This window comes from Lathyrus oleraceus, chromosome 3 (genome assembly GCF_024323335.1).
Source record: "Lathyrus oleraceus cultivar Zhongwan6 chromosome 3, CAAS_Psat_ZW6_1.0, whole genome shotgun sequence".
NCBI lineage: Eukaryota > Viridiplantae > Streptophyta > Magnoliopsida > Fabales > Fabaceae > Lathyrus > Lathyrus oleraceus.
The window spans coordinates 400,744,629-400,760,925 of record NC_066581.1 but is presented as its reverse complement, the minus strand read 5'-3'; the positions used below and the strand labels follow the sequence as shown (position 1 = coordinate 400,760,925).

The 16,297-nt window shown below is 39.5% G+C and overlaps 1 protein-coding gene across 1 annotated transcript; it reads left to right on the top strand.

Moving 5' to 3' along the window:
* Window positions 1-14,422: 14,422 nt before the first annotated feature.
* On the top strand, window positions 14,423-16,012 carry LOC127131449 (uncharacterized). The gene is made up of 4 exons (XM_051060370.1): window positions 14,423-14,713; window positions 14,873-15,110; window positions 15,156-15,697; window positions 15,998-16,012. Exons 1-4 carry the CDS (start codon window positions 14,423-14,425, stop codon window positions 16,010-16,012), a joined length of 1,086 nt encoding a protein of 361 aa, XP_050916327.1.
* Window positions 16,013-16,297: the final 285 nt, after the last annotated feature.

Here is a 16,297-nt window from a genome sequence, read left to right as displayed (position 1 = left end):
AATACGTGATCAAGGGTCTTCCTTCAACAGGCGGAGACAAAATCGGAGGCTCAAGCAGATAATCTTTGATATTATCATAAGCTTTCTAGCAATCTTCGGTCCAATCACAATACTGATCTTTCCGAAGAAGCTTGAAAATAGGCGCACATGTAGCAGTCATATTGCTTCTCAGTTTTGGGCACATGCATTTCTTGTATTACTTTGACCTTGGCGGGATTAACCTCAATACCCTTCTCACAGACAATAAAGCCCAACAACTTACCAGAACGAACACCGAAAGTACATTTATTAGGATTCAAGCAGAGTTTGTACTTTCTCAAACACTGGAATAACTTCAACAATTGCTCAACATGTTCTTATTCATTGCAAGATTTGGCAATCATATCATCAACATAAACTTCAATCTCTTTATGCATCATATCATGAAAAAGAGTGGTCATAGCTCTCTGGTATGTAGCACCAACATTCTTTAAACCGAAAGGCATCACTCTATAATAGAATGTTCCCCACGGTGTAATGAATGTGGTTTTCTCCATATCTTCAGGTGCCATCTTAATTTGATTATAACCGTAAAATCCGTCCATAAATGAAAAGACTTTGAATTTAGTTGTATTGTCTACCAATATATCAATGTGTGGCAGAGGAAAATCATCTTTTGGACTAGCTTTGTTCAAATCTCTGTAATCAACACACATGCGGACTTTTCCATCTTTCTTTTGAACAAGCACAATATTGGCTACCCACTGCGGATGCTCAGAGGCAAGAAGGAAACCAACATCAATTTGCTTCTGCACTTCCTCTTTGATTTTAACTGCCATATCAGGATGGGTTCTCCTCAACTTATGCTTCACCGGCGGGAATCCTGGTTTCAATGGCAATCTATGCTTCACAATCTAAGAATCCAAACCAGGCATGTCTTGATAGGACCAAGCAAACACATCTAAATATCCTCGAAGAAGATCAATCAACCCCTTCTTAGCCTCTGGACACAGTTGAGACCGAATCTTGACTTCCTTCACATCATCTTCGAAACTCAAGTTGGCTAGTTCAATCTGCTCTTCGAATGGCTGAATGGTTTTTTCCTCATGCTCAATTAAATGAGATGACTCAATAGATACTTCTTCATTATCACTCTCTTCCTCAGCTTCAAACCCAGGGAATTCAAAGTTTGGAGAAGGAGTAGGATCATTGTATTTAATGGGTTTGAGAACCAACCTGCATAATGATTTGATATTTTGATTTTAGAGAAGTGGAGTGCGACCAAATATTATGTAGATGGAAGAGTGTTATTTATTCATGTTTTTTGTGATTACCATTTTCAGAAAGGAAAAAAGTAAAAATAAAACATCATAGATGTGGATGAATAAAATTGTCTTTTATTGATGATGATAATAATATAAATGTCCACTACTCTCCCTACCAACTTCAATATCCATTGTGCTCTTGGCTTTGGTTGAGAATGACGAATCAGAACCGAATGACTTGCTCCAAACTGCTCCAATGATCAGGACCAACCGAATGCAGTTACTTGCCATAATCCCTAATTTTTGCATAGATTACCCCAAGGTGCGGTACTCAATCTAGAGGGATACATTTTTTGTTTCATGCCTCTAACTTTTTCCTGGATCTCCCTTTCGGGTTTTCAATCCATCGAGACGCTCATTTTTGCCTAATCCGCCCTTTCGGGTTTTCAACTTAGCTAGCTGTTCTTTTTTTTAGGCGAAGTATTTCTTGACTGCGTCGGCATTCACAAGACGAGTGAACTCTTCACCATCCATACTTGTAAGTATCAAAGCACCGCCTGAAAAGGCTCTCTTAACAACATATGGGCCTTCATAATTAGGATTCCATTTTCCCCTAGCATCAGGTTTAAAATATAAAATCTTCTTGAGCACGAGGTCATCTTCTTTGAACACACAAGGCCTGACCTTCTTATCAAAAGCTTTCTTCATCCTCTCCTGGTATAACTGACCATGACACATCGCAGGCAATCTCTTCTCTCCAATTAATTTCAACTGGTCATATCTGGTCTAACACCATTCAGCTTCTGTCAACTTGGCTTCCATTAAGACACGCAATGCTGGGATCTCAACCTCGACGGAGAGCACAACTTCCATACCATAAACAAGAGAGAAAGGTGTTTCCCCTGTTGAAGTGCGGATGGATGTATGGTACCCATGCAAAGAAAATGAGAGCATCTCATGCCAATCTTTGTATGTGATAACCATTTTCTGAACGATCTTCTTGATGTTCTTATTTGTAGCTTCAACAACCCCATTGATCTTTGGCCTGTAGGGAGAAGAATTATGGTGTGCAATCTTGAAGTCTTTGCAAAGAGCTTATACCATATTGTTGTTAAAGTTCGATCCATTGTCAGTAATGATCTTACTCGGCACACCATAACAGCATATAATTTGATTCTTGATAAACCTTACAACAACTTGCTTGGTTACATTTGCATACGACGTTGCTTCAACCCTCTTTGTGAAGTAGTCAATAGCCACCAAAATGAAACGATGTTCGTTCGAAGCTTTGGGCTTAATCATGCCAATCATATCAATTCCCCACATAGAGAAGGGCCACGGAGAGGAAATGACATTCAATAGTTTCGGAGGAACATGAATATTTTCTGCATAAATTTGGCACTTGTGGCATTTCTTCAAAAACTTGCAACAGTCAGATTCCATTGTCAGCCAATAGTAACCTGCTCTCACCATCTTCTTTACCATAGCATGTCCATTAGAATGAGTACCAAAGGAACCTTCATGGACTTCAGTCATCAATAAGTTTGCTTCGTGTCTATCCATGCATTTGAGCAAAACCATATCGAAATTTTTCTTGTAAAGCACATCACCATTCAGGTAAAAGTTGTTAGCTAATCTTCTCAAAGTCTTCTTATATTTCAAAGATGCCCCAGGCGGGTAAATATGACTTTGGAGGAAACACTTGATATCATAATACCATGGCTTTTCATCTTTGACTTCTTCAATAGCAAATACATGAGCTGGCCTATCAAGACGCGTCATAGTCAAATTGGGGACTTCATTCCAAAATTTTACCACAATCGTTGAACCCAACGTTGCAAGAGCATCTGCCATCCGGTTTTCATCTCGAGGGATATGATGAAACACAACCTTTGTAAATAAAGTTTAAATCCTCCTTGCATAGTCTCTATATGGTATCAAATCGGGTTAATTCGTCTCCCATTCGCCTTTGATCTGATTCACAACCAAAGGCGAATCTCCATAGACGTCAAGATATTTGATTCTAAGATCAATGGCCTCTTCATGCCCCAAAATGTAGGCTTCATACCCAGCCATGTTATTTTTACACTTGAAGGTCAATCTAGCGGTAAACGAAAAATGAGTGCCTTGAGGAGTAATAATCATTGCCCCAATGTCATTACCATACGAATTAACAGCTCCATCAAATACCATGCCCCAACGGGAACCAGGTTTTGGCCCTTCTTCAAACAATGGTTATTCAGAATCTTTCATATTTAAGTACAAAATCTCTTCGTCAGGAAAATCATACTGCACTGACTGGTAATCTTCAATAGGTTTGTGAGCCAAATGGTCAGCAAAGACACTACCCTTAATCGCTCTTTGAGATTGGTACTCAATATCATACTCATATAACAACATCTTCCAATGGGCCATCCTCCTAGTTAATGCAGGCTTCTCAAAAATGTACTTGATTGGATCCATTTTGGATATCAACCAAGTAGTATGATTCAACATATATTGGCACAGACGCTTAGCAACCCAAGCCAATGTGCAACAAGTCTTTTCAAGCATAGAATATCGAGTCTCACAGTCGGTGAATTTCTTACTGAGGTAGTAAGTTGCACACTCTTTCTTTCCATATTCATCTTGCTGACCAAGAACACAACCCATACTTTCTTCAAGTATTTCTTATATTGCTTTGACCTTGGTAGGATCAACTTCAATACCCTTCTCACTGACAATAAAGCCCAACAACTTACCAAAACGAACACCAAAAGTACACTTGTTGGGATTCAAGCGGAGTTTATACTTCCTCAAACGCCAGAATAACTTCAACAAATGCTCAACATGTTCTTCTTCATCACTTGACTTGGAAATCATATCATCAACATAAATTTCAATCTCTTTATGCATCATATCATGAAAAAGAGTGGTTGTAGCTCTCTGGTATGTTGCACCAACATTCTTCAAACTGAAAGGTATCACTCTATAATAGAATGTTTCCCAGGGTGTAATGAATGTGGTTTTCTCCATATCTTCAGGTTCCATCTTGATTTGATTATAACCAGAATATTTGTCCATAAATGAAAAGACTTTGAACTTAGCTGTATTGTCTACCAATATATCAATGTATGGCAGAGGAAAATCATCTTTCAGACTGGCTTTGCTCAAATCTTTATAATCAACACACATGCGGACTTTTCCATCTTTCTTCAGAACATGCACAATATTGGCCACCTACTCTAGATACTCGAAGGTAACAAGAAAACCAACATCAATATGCTTCTGCACTTCCTCTTTGATCTTTACTGCCATGTCAGGATGAGTCCTCCTCAACTTCTGCTTGACCGGCGTACATTTTGGCTTCAACAGCAATCTATGCTCCACAATCTCATAATCAAACCCAGGCATGTCTTGATAGGACCAAGCAAACACATTTGAATACTCTCAAAGAAGATCAATCAACCCATTCTTAGCCTCTGGACACAATTGACACCCAATCTTGACTTCCTTCACACCCTCTTCGGAACCCAAGTTGACTAGTTCAATTTGCTTTTCAAATGGTTGAATGGATTTTTCTTCATGCTCAAGTAAACCAGATAATTCATCAGATACTTTATCATCAGTTTCTTCCTCAGCTTCAAACATAGGGAAATCAAAGTTTAGAGAGGGAGTAGGATCATCGTATTCAATGGGTTTGAGAACCAACCTGCATAATGATTTGATATTTAGATTTTAGAGAAGTGAATTGTGACCAGATATTATGTATATGGAAAATTATTATTCTTTTTTTTTGTGATTACCATTTTCAGAAAAGCAAAAAGTAAAAATAAAACATCATAAATATGGATGAATAAAGTTGTATTTTATCGATGATAATAGAAATGCCCAATAATGTTCACTTCTCCCTTAGGCATAGGAGAAGGATTATTCTTAAAAAATGAAAAACAAATTACTTAGAGCGATGAATAACAGTAGGAACATCAACAGCAACCCAATTGTTGCAAGTCTGGCCATACGTCATAAAGTTGGCGCAAGCTTCATCTTCATTGTCACCATCTTCTAACACAGCAGTTGAGTGTTGATCATTCCCATGAATGAACCCTCCACTGTGGAAACTCGGTTAGATAACTTCAGTTTTAACGTTGAACGGCCCTGGTTGAAATCCCAATCTAGCCCTGCTCTTGTTCTCAGCAATCTCTATCATACGACCCCATTGATCAACGTTGCCAGTCTCAATAGCCTTTTATGCATCCTTTAGAGAGGACATAGGTGCTCCAGTTTTCTTCTCTTCAGCAATAGACAAGGCCTGGAACGGTGTTCCAACCTCCTCCTCAGCTTCAACATAAGAAAAAGATGACAAATGGCTTACCAAAAGTGCCTTCTCTACACCCACAACGACCTGGTTGTCGTTCTTCACAAATTTTAGCTTCTGGTGAAGAGTAGACGTCACTGCTCCTGCTTCATGAATCCATGGCCTTCCCAATAGACAACTGTAAGCCGGGTGGATATCCATTACCTTGAAAGTAATCTGGAAATCACTCGGTCCTATCTTCACTAGAAGGTCCACTTCACCAATGAAGATTTTACGAGAACCATCAAACACCTTAACAATCACGCCAATGTACCTCATTGGGGAGTCTTGGTAAGAATGTCTTAGTGATGACCTAGTGTCAACCAACACATTAGACATAGCGTTCTCCTTGCAATTCATAGAAATATGGAGTCCCAGATTGCGATTTCTGCCTTCCTCGGGAAGCTCTTCATCATAAAAACTCAAAGGCACTAGGCAAAGGTCAGGGGTCTTGAACATTGACACGATTACATTTACATCATCTATATCCCTCGAATGTTGAATATGGATTACATTCTCATCCATCAACTTCTGGATATCTATCTTGACAACCATACACCCACATGGGTTCACACTACAGATTACACAACCATCATGGTCGTGCTCACAGTCACTGATCAGACACAAGGTCCTATGCATTTCCACTAACGACCTACGGATACGTCGTACATCGAATCCTCTGAAATTACCTAGACAATCGTCCACCATGTTGACAGTAGCATTACCATGAGAAGGCAATGGATTAGATTTCACATTAGGTGCTCTGTCCTGAAAGGACACCATCCCACACTTCACAAGCTTTTGGACCTCATACTTCAACGAATAACAGTTCTCGATGTCGTGGCCAGGGGCTCCCTGGTGAAAAGCACAATGAATCTCAGGTTTGAACCACCATGGAAGTGGCTCAGGAATCTGTGGAGGATTTCTGGGTTGAATGAGGTTCTTGAGAACCAAGGATGGATATAATTATGTATATGACATAGGAATAGGGTCAAAGTTGGCCTTCTTCCTCTCAAAGCTTTGTTGTTGATTGTTGTTGTTGTTGTAGTTAGTTCTTTGTTGTGGTTGTTGTTGACATTGTTATTGCTAAATCGAAACTGATTGATTGTTGGAATTGTTGGGGAAAATGGAATCACTGAAGAAACTTGATGCTGATGTTGATGAGGTTGAGAAATCTTTCTAACACGAGGCCTCCTCTTCCTCCCCACAGTTACTGAATCAGTTTCCCCCTCCTTCCTCTTGGAGAAACTACCCCCATACTTCTTGCTAGACTATGCTTCTTCTTTAGACAGACGTACTTCACGGACTCCCTCTTCTAACCTCATCCCCATATTCACCATTTTGGTAAATTCATTGGGGGCACTAGCAATCATACGTTCGTAGTAAAACGAACTCAACATCTTCGGAAATATCTTTGTCATTTCTTTCTCTTCCAATGGTGGGCTTATCTTGGTAGCAAGTTCCCTCCACCTCTGAGCATACTCTTTGAATGTCTCCTTATCTTTCTGAGACATAGATCTCAGCTGGTCTCTATCGGGCACCATATCAACGTTGTACTTGTACTGCTTGACAAAGGCTTCACCCAAGTGATTGAAAGTACAGACGCTTGCACTATCTAAACTCATATACCATCTCAAAGCAGCACCAGTCAAATTGTCTTGGAAATGTGAATCAGCAACTAATCATTATCAGTTTAAGTAATCATCTTTCTGGCGTACATCACAAGGTGCCTTAGCGGACAAGTGTTTCCCTTATACTTTTCAAAGTTAGGGACCTTGAAATTCATCGGGATTTTCACATTAGGCACTAGGCAGAGCTCGACAACACTCTTCCCAACTAAGTCCTTTCCTCTCAGATTCTTCAACTCTTTGCGCAACTCGAGGAACTGATCCTTCATTTTGTCCATCTTTTCATACACGTCTAGACCCTCAGATGGCTCAGAGTGGTAAATAGTGTCCTCAACACGAGGAAGAGTGTGAACAACTGGACGTGCCACTGACATGATCGGGCTAGATGTCGGCATAGAGACAAAAGTGGGTGCATACCCTTTAGGCATAAAGTTTGATGGTATTCCCCAAGGGAATCCAGCAGACATAGAAGGACCGGATTGGCTGGGAGCAATAGGAATGGTCGAGCTAGCAACCTCAGAAATGACAGTATTCTGGGGAGGAGTTGCAGGAGTTGGTGAGGATTGGTTTTGTGCAGCAATGACAGACTCCATAAATGTTATTAACCTAGCAATTTCATCCTTCAGCTCTCTGTTCTCTTGTTCTAAGAGTTCCATGATCTTTGATTGATTAGCGCGAGTGTAATATTGGTGAGTCATCTTGGCTAAAGCACAGAAGAATAACCGACAAGACATCTGGAGGAAGAAAACCTGTTATGCAAATGATGCATGGAATGCAATGTCTTTGTTTATTTAATTTGAAGGAACATATGAAGTTCTATTTGCAAATATTAAATAATAACAATAGTAACAATTTGATTGACCATAAAATCTCTTTTTTATTCATAAAATTTGGAAGGATTACACTGCGTACAATTTCTGAAACCGAAATACAAATTGTTGGTTCTATGTGTTGGCATCAATTTTGGTAAAACTCAGTGTTATCACAAGATGTCACGCGTGTTGTCTTGACATATGATATCAGCTTCCTGCGGGATGTTTAAATATGGTTGTGTAGGATTTAGCTAAGATGTCATACCCGATGTTAAGACATGTGTATCCATAACATTTAGTTTGAATGTTATCTATCTTAATATTGCGCTTTTCATGCAAATATGTGTGTGATTATATGGAGATTGAATTCGCTATTCAAGGAGTAATTTGATTTAAAACCAGATTGTTCTATTTTCCAATAAGGGATGATTAGCTGCTGTTTCTTAGAAGATACGCAAGGAAAATAAAATTAGGGTTTTATGCTGCCTAGGCCCATTCAAAACCTTCTATTTAAAGGCCATGTAAAACCTGGTTTATACACACAAGAGAAGAACGATGAAGAGAGAGAGTTTTAGGGTTTTAGCCTTGTGTGAGCTTGTGTATTATGATCCATTCATTCATCTTATTGATGTATGAATTGGACTGACTTTTGTGTTGTAATTTGTCCACTCTACGCTTTGAAGCACGAGTGTTTGTTTACTTGTTTGAAGCTTTTAAGCAAGATCAAGTATGTGTCCTTGAAGTTTGTCTTCTTTCTTTTGTATTTGTTTTTATATCAGTGTTGTGATTGAGGGGAGTGAGTAGGGTCTCATATCTCAGAGTTCTTAGATAGAAGTCACACGTGTAGAGATTAGGTGAAAAGACTATAACTTGAAGTTGTTTACTGAGAGTCTTTGAACTAATTCTGTTTAGTGGATTTTCTTCCTGGCTTGGTAGCCCCTAGACGTAGGTGAGTTTTCACCGAACTGGGTTAACCATTGCTTGTGTCGCTTGTTTAATTGTTTCTTTGTTTTTATCCAGTTTATATTTTAGTTGTTGTTCAGATATTAGTGTCATGACATTACCTTCGACATATCATATCTAATACCAGAATTTCAATTGGTATCAGAGTAGGCATCCTGCTTTGGTTCTGGGTGAGATCCTGGGACGTTACTTTCTGGTACTATGGATAGAGACGGAGGATCTGTACACAGACCACCAATTCTGGATGGATCTAACTATGACACTGGAAACCTAGAATGGTAGCCTTCTTGAAATCTTTGGATACTAAGGCTTGGAAGGATGTTCTAACAGGGTGGGAACATCCATTCACTGCGAAGGAAGGAGAAGTTACAACTGATAAGAAGCCTGAGGAAGAATGGACCAATGAGGAGGATGAACTAGATCTTGGAAACTCTAAAGCATTGAATTCTATATTCAATGGGGTTGATAAGAACATCTTCAAACTAGCGAACAACTGTGAGGTGGCTAAAGATGCTTGGAATATTCTCAAAACCACTCATGAAGGTACCTCTAGAGTAAAGATGTCTAGATTGCAGTTGCTTACTACCAAGTTTGAGAGTTTGAGGATGAAAGAAGATGAAAGTATTCATGACTTCCATATGAATATCCTTGAAATTTCTAATGCCTCAGGAGCCCTGGGGAAGAAGATGTCAGATGAAAAGCTTCTGAGGAAGATTCTCAGGTCACTTCCCAAGAGATTTGCCATGAAAGTGACAGCCATAGAAGAATCTCAAGATATCTGCAAGATGAGAGTGGATGAGCTAATTGGATCCCTCCAAACATTCGAGTTTGGAATGAGTGATGGATCTGAAAAGAAAGCCAAAATCATAGCCTTTATGTCAAACACTGAAGAGAAAGAGGAAGACAATAGTCAGGATACTAATGAAGGTCTAGCAAATGATGTAGCATTACTTGGGAGAAAATTCAGCAAACTCCTGAAGAGGATGGATGTGAGGTCAAAGTCTAATGTCAAGAACAACTAATTTGACATCAGTAGGCCCAATGATGCTGGAAGAAGAACAAAATCTGAGGAAAAATCCAAAGAGGGCAAAGGAATTCAGTGCCATGAATGTGAAGGGTATGGACACATTAGAGTTGAATGTGGGACCTATCTCAAGAAACAGAAGAAGAGTCTTGTTGCTACTTGGTCTGATGACAATTCTGAAAGTGAAACAGAAAGAGAGTCTACCAATCTTGTGACTGCCTTGACTGGAAGATGGGATTCTGATGAAGACTCCAATGATGATGAATTAACCTTTGATGAATTAGCTACTTCCTACAGGAAGTTGTGTTCCAGAAGTGAAGAAGTGTGTCAACAAGTGGAGAATCAGAAGAAACTGATAACCCAACTAGAGGATAAGCAGACAGAACACTTAGAAACCATTTCTAAGTTGAAGATCGAAGTCATGTTCCTGAACTCCAAACTGGATGAGATGACAAAGTATGTCAGAATGCTAAATAGTGGATCTGACACCTTAGACAAAATCCTCCAGACTGGAAAGATGGCAGGAGACATCATTGGCCTTGGGTTCAATGAATCCTCTCCTGATTGTAGTCTCACTGGTAGCAAACCAAAGATGTCACATCAGGTGTCTCAACATCACAAGGAAAGACAACATAAAGGAAAACACCAAAGATGGAGATGTCATTACTGTGGGAAATTTGGCCATATAAAACCATTCTACTTTAGGATGTATGGTTATCTTAGTCCTACTCATCATCAACCTAGACCCAAACAACACATCCCTGTTAACAAAAAACAGTGGGTTCCTAAGGCTGATGCTACTAACTTGATAGCTCACACCTTCTTCAGAGTCTCAGCCAAAGAAGATTGATACTTTGATAGTGGATGCTCCAGACACATGACTGGAAGCAAAAACCTGCTAATTGACCTCCAACCTCATGCCACCAGCTATGTAACTTTTGGTGATGGAGCAAAGGGTGAAATCAAAGGGATTGGAAAGCCGAACTGTCCTGGAGTCCCTAACCTTGATAATGTGCTTCTTGTTAAAGGATTGACTACAAACCTGATCAGTATCAGTCAATTATGCGACCAAGGTCTAAATGTGAACTTCACAAAAATTGAATGCTTGATTACTAATGTAAAAAATGAGGTGATCATGAAAGGAGTCAGGTCTAAGGACAACTGCTATATGTGGAATTCTCAAGAAACTAGTTATTCATCAGTATGTGCTCTAGCTAAAGAAGAAGATGTAAAACTATGGCATCAAAAATTGGGTCATCTGCATCTTAAAGGAATGAAGAGGATCATATCTGTTGAAGCTGTTAGAAGAATCCCAAAATTAAAGATTGATGAAGGAAAAGTTTGAGGTGAATGTCAGATTGGAAAGCAGACAAAGATGTCACATCAGAAGATCAAACATGACACCACATCTCGAGTGCTGGAACTTCTCCACATGGACTTGATGGGACCTATGCAGGTGGAAAGTCTTGGTGGGAAAAGGTATGCTTATGTTGTGGTGGACGACTTCTCCAAATATACCTAGGTGAATTTTATAAGGGAAAAATCTGATGTGTTTGATGTGTTCAAAGATCTTTGCCAAAGACTTCAAAGAGAAAGAGAGAGTCATGTTATTAGAATCTTAAGTGATCATGGGAAAGAATTTGAGAACAGTAAATTTGCTGAATTCTGTTCATCTGAAGGAATTGGTCATGAGTTCTCTTCTCCCATTACCCCTCAGCAAAATGGTGTGGTGGAAAGGAAAAATGGAACTCTCCAAGAATCTACTAGAGCTATGATTCATGCTAAGAAGTTGCCTTACCACTTCTGGGCCGAAGCTATGAACACGGCCTGTTATGTTCATAACAGAGTAACCTTGAGGAAAGGGACCCTAGCCACTTTATATGAAGTCTGGAAAGGAAGAAGACCTACTGTCAAATACTTCCATGTGTTTGGTAGTAAGTGTTATATCCTGGCTGATCGTAAACAAAGAAGGAAAATGGACCCCAAGAGTGATGAAGGAATATTTCTGGGCTACTCAACAAACAGAAGAGCATTTAGAGGTTTTAATTCCAGAATAAAAGTTATGATGGATCTATCAATGTTGTTGTTGATGATCTAGAGTCTGATGTCACAGACGATGTTGAAACATTTCTGAATGATGCCCAGGTGATCTCCTGGACAAAAGTAATGAGAGTGAGTCCACTCAAGCTGAACCTGAAGCTGATAAAGTTAATAAGGGACCCTCTATCATAATTCAGAAGGATCATCCTAAAGATCACATTATAGGAGACCCAAATAAAGGGGTCGCCACTAGATCAAGGGAAGTGATCTCACATGCCTGTTTTGTGTCCAAGATTGAGCCTAAGAATGTCAAAGAAGCCTTAACTGATGAATTTTGGATCAATGCCATGCAGGAAGAGTTAGGCCAGTTCAAGAGAAATGAAGTGTGGGAATTGGTTCCAAGACCTGAAGGAATAAATGTTATTGGAACAAAGTGGGTTTACAAGAATAAATCTGATGAAAAAGGTGTGGTTACTAAAAATAAAGCAAGATTGGTAGCACAAGGATACACTCAAGTTGAATGAGTTGACTTTGATGAAACATTTGCTCCTGTAGCTTGCCTGGAGTCCATTAGATTATTGCTAGGAGTGGCATGTATTCTGAAGTTTAAACTGTTCCAAATGGATGTGAAAAGTGCCTTCTTAAATAGTTACTTAAATGAGGAAGTGTATGTTGAACAACCTAAAGGGTTCACAGACCCAAATCTTCCAAAGCATGTGTATAAATTGAGGAAAGCCGTCTATGGGTTGAAACAAGCTCCTAGAGCTTGGTATGAGAGACTCACAATGTTTCTCATTGACGATGGATACAGGAAGGAATGCATTGATAAGACTTTATTTGTCAAAGATGAAGGAGGAAAGCTCATGGTGGCTCAAATATATGTGGATGATATAGTTTTTGGTGGGATGTAAAGTAAGACGGTTCAACATTTTGTTGAGCAAATGAAGTTTGAATTTGAAATGAGCCTTGTTGGAAAAGTAACCTATTTTCTTGGCCTGGAAGTCAAGCAGATGGAAGATTTTATCTTTCTATCTCAAAGTAAATATGCTAAAAATATTGTTAAGAAGTTTGGCATGGAGAATGCAAGCCACGAGAGGACACCTGCTCATACTCATCTGAAAGTGTCTAAAGATGAAAATAGTGTCAGTGTGGATCAAAGTCTCTACAGAAGCATGATAGTGACTCTGCTATATCTCACAGCAAGCAGACCTGACATTGCTTTAACTGTAGGTGTATGTGCTAGATATCAAGCTGAACCAAAGATGAGCCACATAAACCAAGTGAAAAGGATCCTGAAATATGTCAACGGCACTAGTGACTATGGGATGCTATACACTCATGGATATGAATCTGTATGGTTTGGATCTTGTGATGCTGATTGGGTTGGAAGTGCTGATGATAGGAAAAGCACATCAGGGGGATGCTTCTTCCTGGGGAACAATTTAATATCATGGTTTAGTAAGAAGCAAAATTGTGTGTCTCTGTCTACTGTTGAAGCTGAATACATAGCTGCTGGAAATAGTTATTCTTAACTAGTGTGGATGAAACAAATGCTGACTGAATATAATGTCACGCAAGATGTCATGACATTGTACTGTGACAACCTGAGTGCTATAAACATTTCTAAGAATCCTATTCAACACAACATATATTAGAGAACTCGTGGAGGATAAGATTGTAGCCTTAGAGCATGTTGCTACTGAGATGCAGTTAGATGATATTTTTACAAAGCCATTGGATGCAAATCAGTTTGAAGTCCTGGGAGGAAAATTAAGGCTTTGTATTTATGAAGACTTTTAGCAATTAATATGGAGTGGAAAAGTAAGCAAAGTAGTGTCTATGTGGCTAAAATAAAGCGCCCCCATTATGGTAAATCATCACCTAGTTTTGGAAATACCATATATTACATTTTCACACGCAACCCCCACAACCTCACAACCTACGCCAACTCTTCCAACTTCCTGCTTCTTCCTCACACTCCTCTGCTAGGGCAACTGCAATTTTTCCACTGAAACGTCAAAATGTCACAACATCAAACTACTTCTGCTTCAAAAACTACTAAGTCCACTCAAAAGGTTACCCCTCCTTCCATGGACTTTCACGATGATGAGATTTTAAACCATCCCATGGATGCATCAGCTTCTGCATGCCCCAATCAAGGTAACATCTCTAGTATCCCTTCTAGCTCAACTCATGCCACTAGTTCTAAGGAAGATATACACCACACTTATTGTATCATAAGAAACCTACTCACTATAATCCTTAATGAAGGACATTCTGTGAAGGGAGTCTCTACTTCCCTGTCTAAAATGTACCCCTCTTCTGAGGTTGAATAACATAGTGAGAAGAATGACGATTCCTTCAGTTCTAAGGACATGGCTGCTGAAGGTTTGTGCTCCCTAGGGCTAACTGTGTCTGGTAAAGGAAAATTTGTGGCATCTAAAACTATCAATGCTTCCCATTTTGAGAAGCATGACGTTGTAAACGATGTGATTGACCTAGAGGATGATAGATCGGATGATCAAGAGGATATCTTACTTCATCACTTAAAGCCAAGTGTGGCTAAGCGTATGAAGACTAGAAAAGGAAGATTTGTGGTTGAACTAATGTCAGCTAGAACAGCTAAGAAGACTGTTGATGTTGGTCCTTCCAAATCTTGGAGCAAGGTTGAAGTGAAGAAGAGGAAGGTTAGAGAAGTTTCTGAGTATGAAGAGGATGTTGAGGAAGATGTCCCTGACATCTCTCGTGTGAAGAAGACCCCTGTGAGGAAGTCCCATGTGAAAGTTATTGTTTTGCATTTGGATAATATCTCTTTCCATCTTGAGGATGGAGCTGCCAAATGGAAATTTGTTATCCAAATAAGGGTGGTTGTGGAAAGGGAGTTAGGAAAGGATGTTGTTGAAGTCAAGGAGGTCATGGACCTAATGAAGACTGTTGGGTTGATGAAGACTGTGGTTGGGTTCTCTCAGTGCTATGAGGGTTTAGTTAAGGAATTCATTGTCAACATTCCTGAAGATATTGTTGATAAGAATAGCAAGGAATTTTGCAAAGTGTTTGTGAGAGGTAAGTGTATCACATTCTCTCCCACTGTCATTAACAATTTTCTAGGAAGAAGAGTTGAGGGTGCAGGTGAATTGGAAGCTACTGATAATGAGGTATGTAGAGAAATTACAGCAAGGCAGGTGAAAGGGTGGCCTATTAAAAAGCATCTTCCTGCTGGGAAGTTGATTGTCAAGTATGCAATATTGCATAAAATAGGAGCTGCAAATTGGGTGCCTACCAACCACACTTCCACAATTGCTAATACCCTTGGAAGGTTTATCTTTGCTGTTGGAACCAAAATGACTTTTAACTATAGTAGATTTATGTTTGAACAAATTATCAAGCATGCATCTACTAATGCAGTTAAGCTGCCTATTGCTTTTCCCTCTATGATTTGCGGGATTACCCTGAATCAACACCCTGGTGTTTTGAGTTCTAATGACTTACCAAGTAGAATAAAACCTGCTCTGTTAGTGCACTATAAACTGTTTGAAGGCCATCCTGTCGAAGACATTGTCATGACATCTGCTATGAAAAAGCCAGCCTCAAAAGTTGGAACTATTGTTGAGCTGAAGGAGACTTGTAAAGAGCTAGGTGAAGGGATAAGGGTAGAAACATCTAGAAAACAATCGTTGGAAGCATTGATTGCAAGCTTGGAGCAAGATGAAAGGGAAAATATAGATCATGCTAAGGAAGCTGAAGCCCACACCTCCAGTGAGAGGTCTGCAACTAATGATGAGATAAGTGGCAATTCTGTTTCTGATGCTGATGAAGCTGCAAGCTCAAGCTCCTCTGATTAGCACCTTTAAATTTGGCCGTTATCGATGTGATGGTTTTTGTTGTTGTTTTGATGAATTTTCTTGGCAATTCTGTTTTGTTGTATTCATGTTTATTGGTTTGTATCTCAGCCTACTTACAGCTGAATATGTACTTGGTTGTGTAACCCTTAACTTTTGACAATTTGGTTTATGACTGAATAGACGTTTATTTTGTCTCTTTGGTCTCTTTTGGCTAAAAAGGGGGAGAAGTAGCCATAGCAGTAACTGTTGTTTGATGTTATAGCCATAGTTGGTGTTTGATGTTATGAGGGAGGGAGAAATATTTTGTCTGTGTGAAGCAGGTTGGTGCTTGGTGTGGACTAGTTGAAGGGGGAGGTGGTGTGTTCTGAGCACAAGCACATGTGTGTTTACTAGTTTCTATTTTTGCTA